Raw genomic sequence first — 15,177 nt, 5'->3', positions numbered from 1 at the left:
TAAATAGATTCGTTGGATAGAGAAAGTTCTCAACCGAAAAATTTGCACTGAATGTCATTAAGGAGTCTTCGTTAAAGCACATGTTATCAATTTCCTATATAGATGAAATTTTCCAGGCTATCGTTGGGAGCTTGGGAATTTATTGAACTAACCCTGTATTTTTCCTGGAATTTTTCAAAGCTTTTTGAAGATCAGAATTCATAATATTGGTACGGTGACCTCTCGATCTTTCTATCATGAAGTTCTTCTCTCAAAATTCGTCCACTATAGAGGTTACTTATAGCATGATGTACACAAGCTGTTGGAATTCATGGTATTTTATGGAAAGTAGGAGAGTTTGCTACCGATTTAAGCCTTTTTCAAACTATATTTCATTGCAATATATCGGAGTTAGGGAGATATAAAATTTGTCACGAAGCTAATTTCATTTAAAGGAAGTAAGGCATCCGGAATGGCACTAAACTTTAAGATTATTTCGGTTTCAGGAACCAAACGCTGCAAAACTTCAAGTTTATTTGTAAAAGTAGTTAAGTGGGAGTAGGTATAGAATGATTTATTTTCAGGGGAGTCACATCTGTGTTACGATAACATTCATGTGACAACGGAAAGTGTTACGAAAAAGATCATTAATATTGAACTGCGGCAACTTTTTCACTCGGTATATAGTACATACATATGTATGTATGTATGTCGGTAGATTTATGGCGTATTATACGCGTACATTTACGTGCCTCGACACAGTAATGCACCAAATGTATGGTGAGCCCCTCCTTCGGATAATCCCATTTTTATCAGAGTTTCTTTTGGTATTTTATTTTTATACTTTTTATTTCGCATCATGTTTGACTCAGAGTACGTCCATCGAGTGCGGTCAGTGTTGCAGTGCTCTCTGCCAGCTCTGCACGCTTGCTGCACCGCACTTTGAATTATGTTCATGAAAGTGCTCAAAAAGTGAAAATAGCCACACTCATAAAATGCAATGGAGCTGCCTTTCACCCTTTCAAGTGGAGTACTTACGACAGGTGCCGCGTTTCATTTGTGATGACCATCATTAGTACGTACATGTTTACAGGGGGTCTCAATGGGATAAGCTGGCTGAAGGTCATTCGGTAAAAATACGATGAGATATGAAAGTTTGAGTGAGAAACTGGGGCTAGTAATTCGCCAAAGCGTATTATGGACTTAAAAAAAATGGGTATTAATTTGAATTTGTTGTAATTACACTGATTTGGCTAGTCACAACTTCTTGGGAATACCAATCCTAAGGAGGTTCTTCATGTATCATCGTTAATAGACAAGGACATCATCGCCAACAGCTAATAGTAGAGGCTGAAAGTTTTTATTTCCTTCTGAGTCAAATTGACCTATTTAAACCAATTCAGCGGCAAACCATATTGAAGCCCCTATTACTCTTTGAATCTTTTAGTGTTTTTAACTGTTGCAAACGTCTTAATTTATTTAGATATGAACCTTTTTATAGATATACCAAAATTACAATTTCTTACTCCTTGAGAAGATGATTCAATACATGTTCTTAAAAGGAAATTCGTCTAGTGTAACCAAAAAGTCCTCGGATGATGTATTCCGTGGCTCTTCTTTAAGAATGGTAAGGAAAGATCGCACATCAGATATAGATGAGCCACGTCAATGTAAAAATATTATGACAAAAATCCAGGAAGTCGTATTCTTAGACCTCCCATTGTGTGACATGCTGAGATGGCAAGCATTCCAAAAGACTGCGTAGATTTCTTCCTGCTTTAAATATTGGAAATATGAGAGACACCGTTTCCCGAGATTCATCGATTACATGGACAAAGACAACACATACAGAGGCACCGATCTCCACTATGTTGAATTATTGGATCCGATCCGAATTGGAAAAAACAGCCACAGAAAGAAGAAAACTGCACCATGACAACTTCCAAAAAGCGTATTTTGCAGATGGGTTAAGAAGACAGAGGCCGGTGGATCAAATGTATTGTAACTGAAATAAATCACAATTTTCCAATTTCTTTCTTTTGTAAGGCTAGTACTGTTTGGATGCCCTAGCATTGGAACGAATGTGGCGCAGTCGACGGAGTATTCTAGAGAATTATTGCGGGAAATATTTATGCGTTGATAAAAACAAAATCAACAAACAGAGGGAAAAGTCAATTCAAATTAAGACTACATTTTTTTTTAACTGATTTGGAAATTAACTTGAAAAAACTTAATAATTATTTTTGTTTTTATTTTTTATTACATTTGTATGTATTTATGTACGATCTAATACAAACGGTATTCTTAAAAAAATTAACTTTCTTATATGAGTATTTATCTTCGACAATTTTAGAAAACTATGTATTACCGAAAACGAAGATTAACAAAAGCAAAGAAAAAGCAGCAAATCAACAGGAATCAATCAATTAGTTCCTTTACTCGAGCAATCAAATCCTGCTTGATCATTTTTGAGGGAACCTGCACATCAAAATGTGTTTTCAAAATATCACGCAATTGGGCAGCGGTACAACTACCCAGCGTATCATTGCTCGCCAACTGTTGCACGTAGCTAAGTAGCTGCAAACTATCCGCATCCGCTTTAGGTATTTTAGGTGCATTTGCACTGGATGCACCAGTTGCCGGGCGCTTTTTTGCTACCTCAACATCATCGCCGAATATTTCGTTTATTCGAGGCAAGATTTTTGCAATGCGTTCATCCTGCCGCTTGGCATCCGGCATTCCACTCAAACCGGCATTGTCAGTTTTTATATTCAAAGCTAAAGCCAGTATATTAGATTGCAATGCCTCCACAGTTGGATCAACAAGAAAATTAGATTGGAATGTGGTACGCAATTTACTGACTACTTTTTCAAAAACTTTCACACCTTCTTCGGGTGAGTCGTTTTGCATACTATTCCAATTCGCAAAATCTATATTGCGTATGTGTTTGGCAAAAGGCAGATATACTATCTTGAAACCATCACCTGATAATAAGGGTTTGGACGTATCATCCTCTGTAGCAGTACCCTCCACGGGTATTAAAGCAACGTAACGTGGAATTGATTTGCGCTTACGCATGAATAAGCAAATAGCCATTTTATCTCGCTCCAAACACCTTTCCCAAAGTGCCCGAAATAGACATTTCGATCCCTTAACACCTTTCTCATCGGGATACATAAAGTTTTGTGGTTTATAATACCAATTTTCTGGCAATTCCGAAATCGGTTTAAAGCCAAGTAACATCATGCCGGGTGCATGCAAGTTTCGGACACGATTTATTTGCTCGGGTGTAATGCGTATACTCATGTCACCCAGGTTAATCTCGTGCCAACCACCACTTTGTTTAACTACGTACTCTTCAGCAATTTCCATAGTTTCTTGTGACTGCTTACGCACCATAATAACACGCTTTTGATGTACAATTGAATTGTCTTTCCGCAGAAGCCGCACTTTTCGTGGCATGAAACGAGCTTTGAAATATTTATAGTAGAGAGCTGATATTGCCAAATCTGGACCCAGCGACAATTTGAAGTGGCCCAACGATCGTCTTAAAACGTTTTGTCGCAGCTTGCGATCAGATAATAGTGTACGCAATTCTTCGGGATTTTTTGGTTCAAAATCAGCAATATTTCCATCTGTAATAAAGTTATTATGAAATGCAACTTAAAAATAAGTTTCTCACAAACCTTCAACCAGCGTTATAAATTCTTTGTAAAATGGCTCATAATCAAATTCATCAACCATGGGTATCACTTGAAACTCGATTTCCTTTCCTTCCAGATCTTTGGCTTTTTGCAAGGCTCTTTGATATAAATTTGAATTGGGAGGATGGGGCGTTGCTCTGTCAGTAAGATAAACCAATGTCGAAGAAACTAGATTATAGCCGGCGTTTTCAAATAGATTTATACACAAGCGAAGCATAACGGCAAAATCGGCATGCCCGCCATTTCCTACGATACCATAGTTGGTCCCAAATTCTTGTTCAGCAGTTTCCATAAAGCGCAGGTAATGTTCTACTATTGATTTCGATAAGGCGCGGAGCGGTAAGAAAACCGCGCAATTTTGTGGCAAAACAATATTATCCAAACTGCTAGCTTCATATGGATCCGGATTCATTTCAGTATTTGCAAATACAATACCAATTAAATCATTACTGTTTACAAGCAACCCAGATATTAATGCTTTACGCACAATATCCAATGCCTCAGCAAATTTCTCATACTCTGCATAGAGATTAGCGTCCACCACGAATATCAGCGCTTCGCGCCCTTTATAATTTGGTTTTGTTTCATCATCGTCATCCTCGCTGTCGCTAATTAACACATCGATATTCGGATTCCAATTTAGATTTGAGCTGCAACTCGCCATTGATAAGCCAGAAGTTCTTCACTTGTAAATGTTGTTTTGATTGTTGTGAAATAATTTTAACGAAGCAATTTGTGAATATAAAAATTGCACAGCCGATTCTTTCGATAACAGTTCGATATAACCAACAATTTTAGCGCATGACTTTTTATCGAAAAACACGAACACTACAGCCATGAACGAGAGCGATTATATACTAAAAATTACATACCACCTTGTTCTTAACGCAGAAATCCAGAACTATTTAAACCAATATTTGATTAAATGACTTTAAAAAGCAGTTTTCTTATAATTTTGAACAAAAAAATCGAATTGTTATACTTTTCAAAATAAAAATTTAATGGCAGCATTATAAATTAATCAGTTGACTTTGTAAACTGAAAATAGTCGATATCTATTTTGTTTAATAGTTCTTACTGCAAGCCTTTTTGTTTACAATATTTATTTTCAAGTTTATGTTAAGTGCCGTTTTCGGTAAAGGTTCAGGAGAGCGGCTTTTCCGAAAACGTGCACCAATTTTCACGGGAAATGTCTTAAAATACTCGTTTTTAGTTCTACTTTACGAATATGTTAGGCGCGTGCTTTTAAAAACAATATTTTCTTTGTTTTAATAGAAAAACATCGTATTTCCCGAAATCAAAAATTCACTTTTGCACTTTACACGCCTCTAGATGTTAAAAATATATGTTCTAGCGGTAAAGGTTCAGGAGAGCGGCTTTTCCGAAAACGTGCACCAATTTTCACGGGAAATGTCTTAAAATTCGTGTTTTTAATTCCGATTTACGAATATATACGGCGCGTTATCTATTTTTATGTTTTTTTGTAGTAAAAACAAAAAGAAAAATTATGATTTTGCACGATATTTACGCTATAAATGGCATCACTGTTCGAAATTCAATTGGATACTAGTGATACAAGCAGCGATCGGTTTCGAAATATCGATACTCTCGATATTAGAGACTAAACAAGAATTGATAAAAATGAGAGAAACATAATAGAAAAATAATAATAGTTGGAAAAATAGAACTAAATTAAAATATCGATAGATAAATAGACCCGAATATTGTCTGAATGAGAATTGGTTAAAAGGAGAAATACGTAATAGGAAAATTTATAATTCATTATTATTGCAGAAAGAAGAAGAGCGCTCGAAAAAAAATAACCCTGGTCGGTCCAACACCCCGGCGTTCATAATTATTCTGTGTCCAACTTCTTCTTCTTTCTGCAATAATAATGAATTATAAATTTTCCTATTACGTATTTCTCCTTTTAACCAATTCTCATTCAGACCCGAATATTGAGAATATCGATATTTTAATTTAGTTTATTTTTCCAACTATTATTATTTTTCTATTATGTTTCTCTCATTTTTATCAATTCTTGTTTAGTCTCTAATATCGAGAGTATCGATATTTCGAAACCGATCGCTGCTTGTATCACTAGTATCCAATTGAATTTCGAACAGTGATGCCATTTATAGCGTAAATATCGTGCAAAATCATAATTTTTCTTTTTGTTTTTACTACAAAAAAACATAAAAATAGATAACGCGCCGTATATATTCGTAAATCGGAATTAAAAACACGAATTTTAAGACATTTCCCGTGAAAATTGGTGTACGTTTTCGGAAAAGCCGCTCTCCTGAACCTTTACCCCGTTTTCTTTTGCAGTTGGATATTGAAAGCATATTAACACATACAATTTTGAATATCTAACAAAAAATATTTGCATCTCTAAGAAAAAATTTCGATACATATAAATATCCACCGATTGGTTTTCAACCAATTGTTAATCGACCGTCATCACGAGCAGTAATCGTTGGATTTAGTGGAAAAGTTTTAAACATCTGAAAGTGTAAAAGTGTGCAAAAAAACCCTTACTAAACGGAAACGCTTGTTGCTTTTTCTAACGCCATAAATATTAAACAGTGAAAATGAGTTCTAAATCGTATTTTGAGGATTCGCGCGACGAAAGCCAAGGTGGAAAACTGTCCAGAAAAATAAAGGATTCGCCATTCATGATTATTGGTAAATGGAGAAACCTAAAGGTTTTACATAATTAATCATAGTTAGGGTAGCTACTAGCCACGACGACAAGTAGACAGATTGTTTGCCATGCCATCAGAAATATTTTAAATGAATTTAATGTATTTCACCAATATTACAAATGAATTCGAAATAGGAAATATTTAAGGCTAGTGCTTGACCTTGACCATGCTTTGTGTCACACACGCATCGGGGAACGCCTGCAGCTTTAATGTTTTTCTATATTACACAACAACAATGTAATTGTGCTTGTGTTTAATTACTATTATATTGTTTAATTAAATACATACATATACTGAATGTATTTCCTATTTTATTTGCTAAAACTTTCAATCAAATTAATGTGCTCTCGTTTCCTGTGCGCTACTTTAAACATCCACTGAATATCGCTTCTCAACAATCCAATGATTGCAGACATGATCTTGCATTCACTTTGATTTCTTCTTATAAGTGTTAAAACCATATTGGTCATTCTGCAAAATATACATAACAAATGTATAACCAATTGCTTGCCAATTTCAAAGAAATCCATAATGATGATGTAATGCTCATACTCGCGTAATAGTGAGTATTAATATATTTCGATTATTGACAAAGTGCATAGCTCTTCAGTATACACTTATAAAGAAGATAATTGGGTAGATTTAAATCATTTTTATTAAGTCTGCGAAAATTTGCAATTGTTGCTGTGCGAACTATACTTCAGCTGTCTGTTTCTTTTTTTTGGTTTGGTCAAAATTTTATTCCCTTTGCGTTGGCATGCACGATGGCAGCTAATTCTCGAGTTTTGAGCAATTCACATGCGTCTTATGTGCACATAGATTTCCTGTGTTTTTAATATGTTAATGGTATGTATGTATATGTGAATAGTTCGCAGTGCAACAAGTTCTTATTATAAATTTCCACGGAAGTAAAAAAAATTATTCCCAAATGTTTATGTCCCACGATCACTATTTTTTATATATGTTTGATGTATAAGTTTGCAGTGAAGACAGGCTGGTTAAAAAGAAAAAGAGGAAGCTATAATCTGACGCAAACTTTAAGATGTATATGAGTGCATTAAATTGTATCAATAAAGTGTTTGTGAGCACAAATTATTTGATAAGTATTTCGACTTCTTTGTCGTAATCGAATTCTCTCTTAAATTTAAAATGTGTATTTATATGACTACAGATATGTCATTTGGTTTTAAAGTGCACGTGTAGACAAAATTGCGTCTGCCTCCCTACCTCAAAACGCTTGTTGAGTGTTCGAGGTGCAAAATGAACATACATTCTATTTTGTTCATATATATATATATGTGAATATATATCATTATTCACAAAAGAATGCGAAAAATAGCAATGAAAATTTCCACGAAATCGCACACTTTAGTGCATTTGAAAACTTGTTTATCTTTACAGCTGTTTCTGATTTTTTTTCAATACACTTACAAATGTACGTTGCGTTTCTCTATTATATCATATTATTGCACTTATGTATGATTAACAATTGTTTTTCCATGAATTTATATTTGCAGGTTTGGCTGGCTTCGTAGCGGCTGGCATTATTGGTGCTTATAAATATAAGAACCGTGGCACAATGAGCACCAGTGTTTTCTTAATGCAACTTCGTGTTGCGGCGCAGGGAACCGTTGTCGGGGCGCTGACGTTGGGTCTCGGCTATAGCATGGCCAATGAATATATATTTAACAAAACACCCAAAGAAAAGTAATGAATGCCAATTGATGATTATGTTATTTAAGAAATAGAGTTAAGAAATTAATGTAATCATGCACATACACACATAAATACATACATGTGCAAATTATATGTATGTAAGTATATGCATTTTGTTAGATCACATGCATATGTTCATAAATATGACAAATTGGCAATCAATTTACACAATATACTTTTGTTTAATCTTTTGTAACTCAGATTTATTTATTCATACAATTTTTACCTTTTGTTAATTCATTTTTAATTTTATGTTTTTTTTCTTTCTCACTTTTTATTCCAGTACAAAACAGTCTCAATAAAAATAAGCCACCTCTGTTTACATAAATGTACAAATATTCACAATAACAAGCGAAATGTGTGCATCAAGGATTCGCTGCAAATTCTTACCAAACTGAAATCCTCTTCAAGAGCTGAGACTCTCATACTATAACAGTTACATAACATATATACTAAATATTTTCATACATAATTTTTAGCTAAATGATACGTACGATATATGATAATTTCTACATGTTAAGAAAAAAACAAATGATGGATATGATAAAATCACTTTACTTAGGAATAATGACGGCATTATATTGCCTGTGATATGCAAACTAATGAATACAAAAGTTTACTGAACAGAGATGCTAAATAGCTAATATTGTAGTTTTGTAATGTTGGAATGAACTATTTATAAAAAAATACAAGAAACAAACATGTTTCGTTAAACGATGTTATAAATAAACAAACGCTTACTTTTATGTATGATTATTTAAGTTAAATTTAATTAAAAAATTAAACAATAAATGATGTAATAATTGATAATTAAAGAGTTTTTATCAAATCATATAAACAAGTATACGCCAAATGGGTAGAATGTGGGATTTTGTTTAATAAAGGTTTTTAGTTACCCCGCTACAGCAACAACGTTAAAAAGCAATACCATAGTTCTTTTACATTTAAAGCAAACAATTTCGTAAATTCTCAATTAGAATTAAGACCCCAAACGTAAAATGGTGACCAATTAGGACGATAGCACCTTAGTTGGCTTCATTGAAAATATGTAGACGAGTAGACTTCGATGTACATATAACCCAATAAAAGATTTAAATTCCCTACGCGTGGAGTGAGAAATAACGAGCACTGAAAGAGTAATCCCACATACAACTTCTATGATGACGCATGCTGAATGTTACTAGTCCCGAGACCGCCCTAGCAACAGTGCACGATAATGTTGCACACTTGAACTAATACTTACATATATGACAAATATCAGTCAGCACTACGTATTACTTGCGATAGTAAATTGCAGATTATCCTCTATTCTGCGAAATCACGTCCGAAATATTTTTTTATTATATTTTAATAACCCGCTAAAGATTACTTAGACTATCATTACTATTGTACAATAAGATTAAGATTGATAAATGAGGAATGCACCGCGACTTTAGGTCTATTGTGCCCTCTCCTAAATCACAAGGACTCACTTAGCCCCAGCATACATACTGATAAAGTTGAATAATAAGCTAAAAGAAGAACTTTTGGTTTTTACTATTTATTTTATCTTTTACCACAATCAATGTGGTAATTAAGTGTTAATACAATTAACAAACATAAATTTACATTTATGCGGTAGCAGATGTAGTGGCAGCACCAGCGGCGGCAACCTCCTCCTTGATGCGATCCTTCTTGAGTGGTCCCATGAATGCCAATTTGTCGGCTGGGGTTTGGAAGCGACCATGACCCATCTTGGACGATGTGTCGATGAACTTGAGTTTTATTTGTTCCAAAGCAGAGCGCTTGGTGTGTTTTAGCAAAGACTTGCGGAGTGTGAGCACACGCTTCTTAGAGCCAATGCAACAACCCTTGAGCATGACGAAGTCATTGGTGACTTCACCATAATGGGGGAAACCACCCATGGGTGTAATGCTCTTATCGGTCAAATCGTACTCGGTGGAGGCGTTGTTTTTGATGACCTGTAATGATCGGAAAAGAACATTTAATTAGTGATATTTAAAAAGCTTTCACATACATATATTTCTACGTGTTATGCAATCAGTCCTATCATTTGATTATCATTTTGGTATCAATAAAAAGTTTTGTTTGATGTCGGAACTTTATGAGTTTATCATCAAAGCAGTCTAATAAAAATGAGAACAATAAGAATTTTAGCCCTACCTTGCCATCCTTGGTGTGAATACCGGCACCAATGCGGTAGATCTTCTTGTTGATTTCGGTACGGTGATGGTAGCCCTTTTGACCGGCACGTGCGACGGTGAAGGACACACGAGAGGGATGCCAAGCTCCAATACAAGCAACTTTGCGTAGACCCTTGTGCGTCTTGCGTGGCAATTTCTTGGTGTGCCAACGAGCAGTGACACCCTTGAAACCTTTACCTTTGGTAACACCAACGCAATCAATCATCTCATCCTGTCCGAAGACATTGCTGACTTGCACGGGTTTCTCCAAGTTCTCACGAACCCATTTAACTTTATCTTCAATAGAACCACCGTTCAATTGGATTTCCATGATATGGGCCTTCTTTTGGCGTTGCTTGATCAAACGGATCTAATTGAAGCAGAAAAATATGGCATTAAACTATTGTAAGAATGTATGTAAGAGTGATGAAATTTGAATTAGTACTGTCCGTGATATGGTTTAACTGTGCGGTTATCGCCTAAGCGGCTATGCACAGTTAGTGGAATATATCAAGGATCGCCACCCGAAGGGCAAATTTTTCTGCGACGTTGCGGTTATATAACTGTGCATTGACCATCACAGCAAGACCGCCTTTTAGGAACGCTACATCAGACACACTCATTCATCCGAAGACTGCAGTGTGCATCCGACGCCGTGAACCAAGGACGTCGCGTATTTAATGAATGACATGATTAAATATTATTCGTATTTACCTGTGAATGAGCAATAACGCGGATGACCTTGCAGTAACGGAGCATCTTGCGGAAGTCATTTTCAATGCTCTTCTTGCCCAAGTCAACTTCCCATTTCTTGCTGGCTTTGGTGAAAGCCTTCTTCTTTGATTTGTACCTGAATCGAAGCAGATTGCATTCATCAAATACATGTATCTACGCAGTTACAACGGACACCGCACTAAGTGCATTTAGTGGAACAAATTTGCAGCCAGGTAGTTTGCTTTCAGCTCCATTGGGTGGGCGCAACACTCAACTTCTTTGCTATTGTGAATTTGACTGGCAAAAAAGAAAAAATGGAAGCCGACCTCATCGCAATTAAAGCGAGCGGAGATCTATTCTTCCATGCCGTGCTCACGAAATTTCACATATCAGAATACCAAAAACCGAATTGAATTTTCGGCAAACAATATGGCGCTCACACGACTTGAACAGATTTTAAAAGCTCTCTCAGCAAGCTGATCCAAGAACTTTAATTTTAAATATTTTTTTTAGTAATACTCTCATATAAAGCAAACAATTTTTTATAACAATTAAACAATGTTGATTTCTTTTAGCTTTGATCAGAAGGAAGGCAGAAGGGATGGTATTATATTTCGTATCTTCAAAGAAGTCAGTTACCATCTATCATCATTTAGAGCAAAAGAAACCAACACGTGTTAACCAAATGATCTAACTCCACTTTACAAAACAAACATATTTTGAGGTTATAATGAAACTTAACATACCAGTTCTTGTAGAAACGGCGACGGCACTCCTCGGATAAATGTTGTGCCCACACATTGACGAGAGCACGGAGACCGTATGGAGTCTCAATGTAACCTACAGCACCAACAACAATCATTGGTGGAGTTTCCAAAACAGTTACGGCTTCAACAACCTCCTTCTTATTGATCTCTGCAAACAAATAAAAAGTAAAGTTAGAAACACGTGTTCAGCGAACTTTTAAATAAGTTTAAGGTAGAGAAATCAGTCCGCCCTAGTTATATTATAATCATGGATATCATTTGTGTTCTAACCATAAATTATTAACTTTTTATCATCATGGAAAGTAAAGGTGTGACAAAAAATAATTTCAAACTTACTGGATCCAGGACGGTCTGCTTCACGAACGATGTGCGTCATACCAGCCTTGTAACCAATGAAGCATGTTAAATGCACTGGTTTGCTGGCATCATCCTTGGGGAAGGCCTTAACCTTACCACGATGGCGAGCTGACCGCTTTTTGGGGTAGAATGCCATAGAGCCATGGCGAGGCGCAGAGAATTTACGATGAGACTATCAAAATAAAATTAGAAAATTTATATTAATATAAAATTAAATAACGAAACAATTTCGTTTCAGCAATTTTAGAAACACGTGTGCATATGTCTTTAGAGGTTATGTATGATATTATCTTTCTGCTTTAATCTTTCATTCTTTTGTTAAAGACCACAAAACAGAATTTTATACACTTAATTTTACCCCCTACTTAAATTTTTTTAAGAAATCTTACCATTTCACAGAAAAGTTTTCGACGCTTCCAATCACTTTGAGCGACGATGTCAGAAAGAAAGTATTTGTTCGGGAAGTTGTAGAGGCAAGCTGCAGTTTCCTAAGATTACAAACGAACAGTACTATTCACATAGCGACATCTGTGATTTGACCTTTTGAACTTGTTGTCTGTTTGTACCGATTAGAAATATTGTCTTATGTTAAAAAAATAGAAATATCGGAATACATTTATTGTCAGAAACAGGTATTTTTCAAACTTATAAGTTCCCATATATAACTTTTTAAACCATATTTTAACTAATTATCTCTGTTTTACACGTTATGGTTAACTAACCAAACTTGGTGCAAGATAATCTCGTGTATATGAATCTACTTGTAATATTAACGCTCCTTTACTTAAGTCAATTATACTACTATTTATGTAATAAAAAATAATCGAACACCCAAAACTTTTCTTTTACAAATTAAAAAATGTAATACCATATAATATGGTTTATTTTATAACTCCTAAATTAAATATTTTTTCTATATTAAGTTTTTATTTGTAACTTAATGCAAATCTGTCTGATCAGCTGATATCGCTTAGAAATGACATAACCAAAGGTACCTTGATATAATTACAATAATAATTAAATTTTCCTAAAATTTTCATTTAAAGTTAACAACGCGATTTGTGGCCAACAATGTCGTCCAACAAATATAATGAATTAATTAAGTTGGGCACGCAATATGCACGCCGTATGAATTTTCTTTCCAATCGCATATTTGGTGAAGTCGCGCGTACCACCAATGAAAAGTCAATGAAGGTAGTTCGCATGTTCGCGGAGGAGCCGGTGCATAAGCGCGATTCATTAAATAACTGGTATCCTCGACATGTAGAGACACATATTCTCATGAAAAATCTTCGTGCGTACGGCTTATTCCGTGATGAGCACGAAGATTTCAAAGAGGAAATGAAACGTTTGAGACGGCTACGTGGTAAAGCTGCACCAAAGAAGGGGGAAGGCAAGCGAGCGAAGAAATAGAGCAGTTCTGTTTACTTTTAAAAATAAAGATATTTTAAGTTATACTTTAATTATTGTTTTATTAAAAGTTTAGCTTCGCCGATGAAAACAAGTCCTTCATCCTGTTTACACACATATTCTACTAAAGCAATTTTGCGTTCATTAACCAAACGAACAGTAATATATACATCTTTGTCAACACGGCATGCATTGGGAAATTTAAACTTTTGACTTAAAACAATAGTACCCGGCCCAGGTATTTGTGAACCAATTATGCCAGCCACAACGGCATTGAGGAAAGCACCATGAACTTTACGTTCGGTTATTGATGTCGTTGTAGAATGTATAGGATTATAATCCGAGGTAAGCGTAGAAAATTTATCTAGTTCTTCCTGAGTGAACCTCTTGACTACAGTAATCTCTCTACATTTAGTTGCTACTTGACTACTGAAGCGTTTTAAAAGTGGCGAGTACATTTTTGAAATCTTCTACCTCCTCTATACGCGATCCAAAATCTTCACAAAACAATGTCGCGATATTCTTTACTCTCTGATCTGTGCTTTCGTTTCGTAGTTGTGTAATTTTTTTTAGCAAGCTGGGTACAGCAATTAAAGCTTTCTGTTCTTTTGTACAAAAGTCAGACGTGAGTAACTGATATAACAGAGCTATGCAATTAAGCTGTATGTCGGCTGATTCTGTTGCGTGAAGCAGGTTGTTTATTTGAGCGAGGATCTCTAAATTTGTAATAAATTGAAATGCTACAGGATCTAAGAGATAAAAAATGTTATAATGTATTCGCGCATTATCAAAAATAGTATTACCTAAGCATATGTTGCAATAACCGGCAATAGCGTGTAACTGTAAACACTCATTTGGACCCTTCATGCAATCTTCAAACACGTCTAAGGTACCAGATTCTTTTAGATACCTCCAATTTATTGGATCATAAGCAAAATTTGCCAAATTAGCAGTCACTTGTTCCTTGGCCTCTAGGAATGCAAAGGTAAATTGAGAAGGTTTACTCAGCTATTTGAAAATTTCTCACCAATGTTTGTAGTGGTGTGATATTCTTCTACCAGATGTTCAATGTAATCAGAACGTGGTATTCCTTTCTCAGGTGTGCGTCTTTTCAGATATGCATGACTAGAAAACATGATATCCTTTAGCTACAAAGCTACAGCAATCGGCATCTGTAAAATTTTGCATTGGCAAACAATAATTAATGTATTCATATAAAATATGATTTTTAAAATTTTTACACCCATAATATTATTTATTTATTATTCTATAATATAAGAAGATAAATATTATTTGTTTACTTTTTGATTTTTATTTGCTTCTCCTTGCACAGTGCTGCCATCTTGTGACCTCAGGAAATAAAATGGCATATTTCAGCCATTTGAAGTGAGATTTTTCCCAACTTAATCATATCTATAAATATTAACAAACCGATTGTAGATAGCATTTCTAAGTGTATAAATAAAATATAATATATATAGTAAATATAAATAAAAGAATTTATTTGCATTATTATCGAAGTCTTTGTGGTTTTAATTGAATGTTATATGCTAACAAATAATACATTTTGTAAATTTGCCTGCGCCGAGTAAATGTTCAACGGCGCCACAAATAATATTGCGATCATATGTTACTGACA

General features: G+C 34.9%; 5 protein-coding genes and 1 non-coding gene across 9 annotated transcripts in view; 2 read left to right on the top strand and 4 right to left on the bottom strand.

Annotated features, from left to right (window-relative positions):
• Positions 1-2,216: 2,216 nt before the first annotated feature.
• Positions 2,217-4,466, bottom strand: LOC126757660 (ATP-dependent DNA helicase 2 subunit 1). Its single transcript, XM_050471748.1, has 2 exons — positions 3,666-4,466; positions 2,217-3,614 (listed from the first exon to the last, which is right to left on the bottom strand). The coding sequence occupies exons 1-2, from the start codon at positions 4,345-4,347 to the stop codon at positions 2,398-2,400; spliced, it is 1,899 nt and encodes a 632-aa protein (XP_050327705.1). The 5' UTR covers positions 4,348-4,466; the 3' UTR covers positions 2,217-2,397.
• A 1,657-nt stretch (positions 4,467-6,123) lies between these two features.
• On the top strand, positions 6,124-8,922 carry LOC126757874 (HIG1 domain family member 1A, mitochondrial). 2 transcript variants are annotated; one of them, XR_007666790.1, is made up of 3 exons: positions 6,124-6,371; positions 7,909-8,205; positions 8,391-8,922. XR_007666790.1 is itself a non-coding variant. In XM_050471781.1 (3 exons), exons 1-3 carry the CDS (start codon positions 6,278-6,280, stop codon positions 8,407-8,409), a joined length of 303 nt encoding a protein of 100 aa, XP_050327738.1. In that variant the 5' UTR covers positions 6,125-6,277; the 3' UTR covers positions 8,410-8,922. The 2 variants fall into 2 exon arrangements, 1 of the variants encoding a protein (XP_050327738.1); XM_050471781.1 differs by having other exon boundaries at positions 6,125-6,371; positions 7,909-8,098.
• A 709-nt stretch (positions 8,923-9,631) lies between these two features.
• The window catches only part of LOC126757750 (60S ribosomal protein L3), a 275,465-nt gene continuing 269,919 nt past the window's right edge, over positions 9,632-15,177 (bottom strand). Inside the window, exons 1-6 of one of the 3 annotated variants that reach the window (XM_050471770.1) lie at positions 12,518-12,626; positions 12,108-12,300; positions 11,751-11,919; positions 11,005-11,140; positions 10,271-10,660; positions 9,632-10,068 (exon numbers count right to left, since the gene is read on the bottom strand). In XM_050471770.1, the coding sequence (XP_050327727.1) occupies positions 9,718-10,068; positions 10,271-10,660; positions 11,005-11,140; positions 11,751-11,919; positions 12,108-12,300; positions 12,518-12,520 (1,242 nt within the window). In that variant the 5' untranslated portion in view covers positions 12,521-12,626 and the 3' untranslated portion in view covers positions 9,632-9,717. Of the gene's footprint in view, positions 10,069-10,270; positions 10,661-11,004; positions 11,493-11,750; positions 11,920-12,107; positions 12,301-12,517; positions 12,627-15,177 lie in introns of those variants that run through there. The other 2 variants (XM_050471771.1, XM_050471772.1) reach the window with 2 other exon arrangements.
• LOC126751852 (small nucleolar RNA U43) lies at positions 11,988-12,068 on the bottom strand. Its single transcript, XR_007665946.1, has one exon. It is a non-coding gene; the product is annotated as a small nucleolar RNA U43 (small nucleolar RNA).
• On the top strand, positions 13,041-13,591 carry LOC126757858 (28S ribosomal protein S33, mitochondrial). Its single transcript, XM_050471780.1, has 2 exons — positions 13,041-13,119; positions 13,175-13,591. The coding sequence occupies exon 2, from the start codon at positions 13,200-13,202 to the stop codon at positions 13,539-13,541; it is 342 nt and encodes a 113-aa protein (XP_050327737.1). The 5' UTR covers positions 13,041-13,119; positions 13,175-13,199; the 3' UTR covers positions 13,542-13,591.
• Positions 13,581-14,949, bottom strand: LOC126757893 (armadillo repeat-containing protein 7). Its single transcript, XM_050471790.1, is given in 5 exon segments — positions 13,581-13,980; positions 13,982-14,287; positions 14,342-14,509; positions 14,566-14,710; positions 14,840-14,949. Coding segments are annotated over 4 exon segments (972 nt in total). The 5' UTR covers positions 14,675-14,710; positions 14,840-14,949; the 3' UTR covers positions 13,581-13,591.

The sequence above is a fragment of the Bactrocera neohumeralis genome, chromosome 2, assembly GCF_024586455.1.
Source record: "Bactrocera neohumeralis isolate Rockhampton chromosome 2, APGP_CSIRO_Bneo_wtdbg2-racon-allhic-juicebox.fasta_v2, whole genome shotgun sequence".
Lineage (NCBI taxonomy): Eukaryota > Metazoa > Arthropoda > Insecta > Diptera > Tephritidae > Bactrocera > Bactrocera neohumeralis.
The sequence above is the reverse complement of the archived record's forward strand: the minus strand, read 5'-3'. Positions and strand labels throughout refer to the sequence as shown.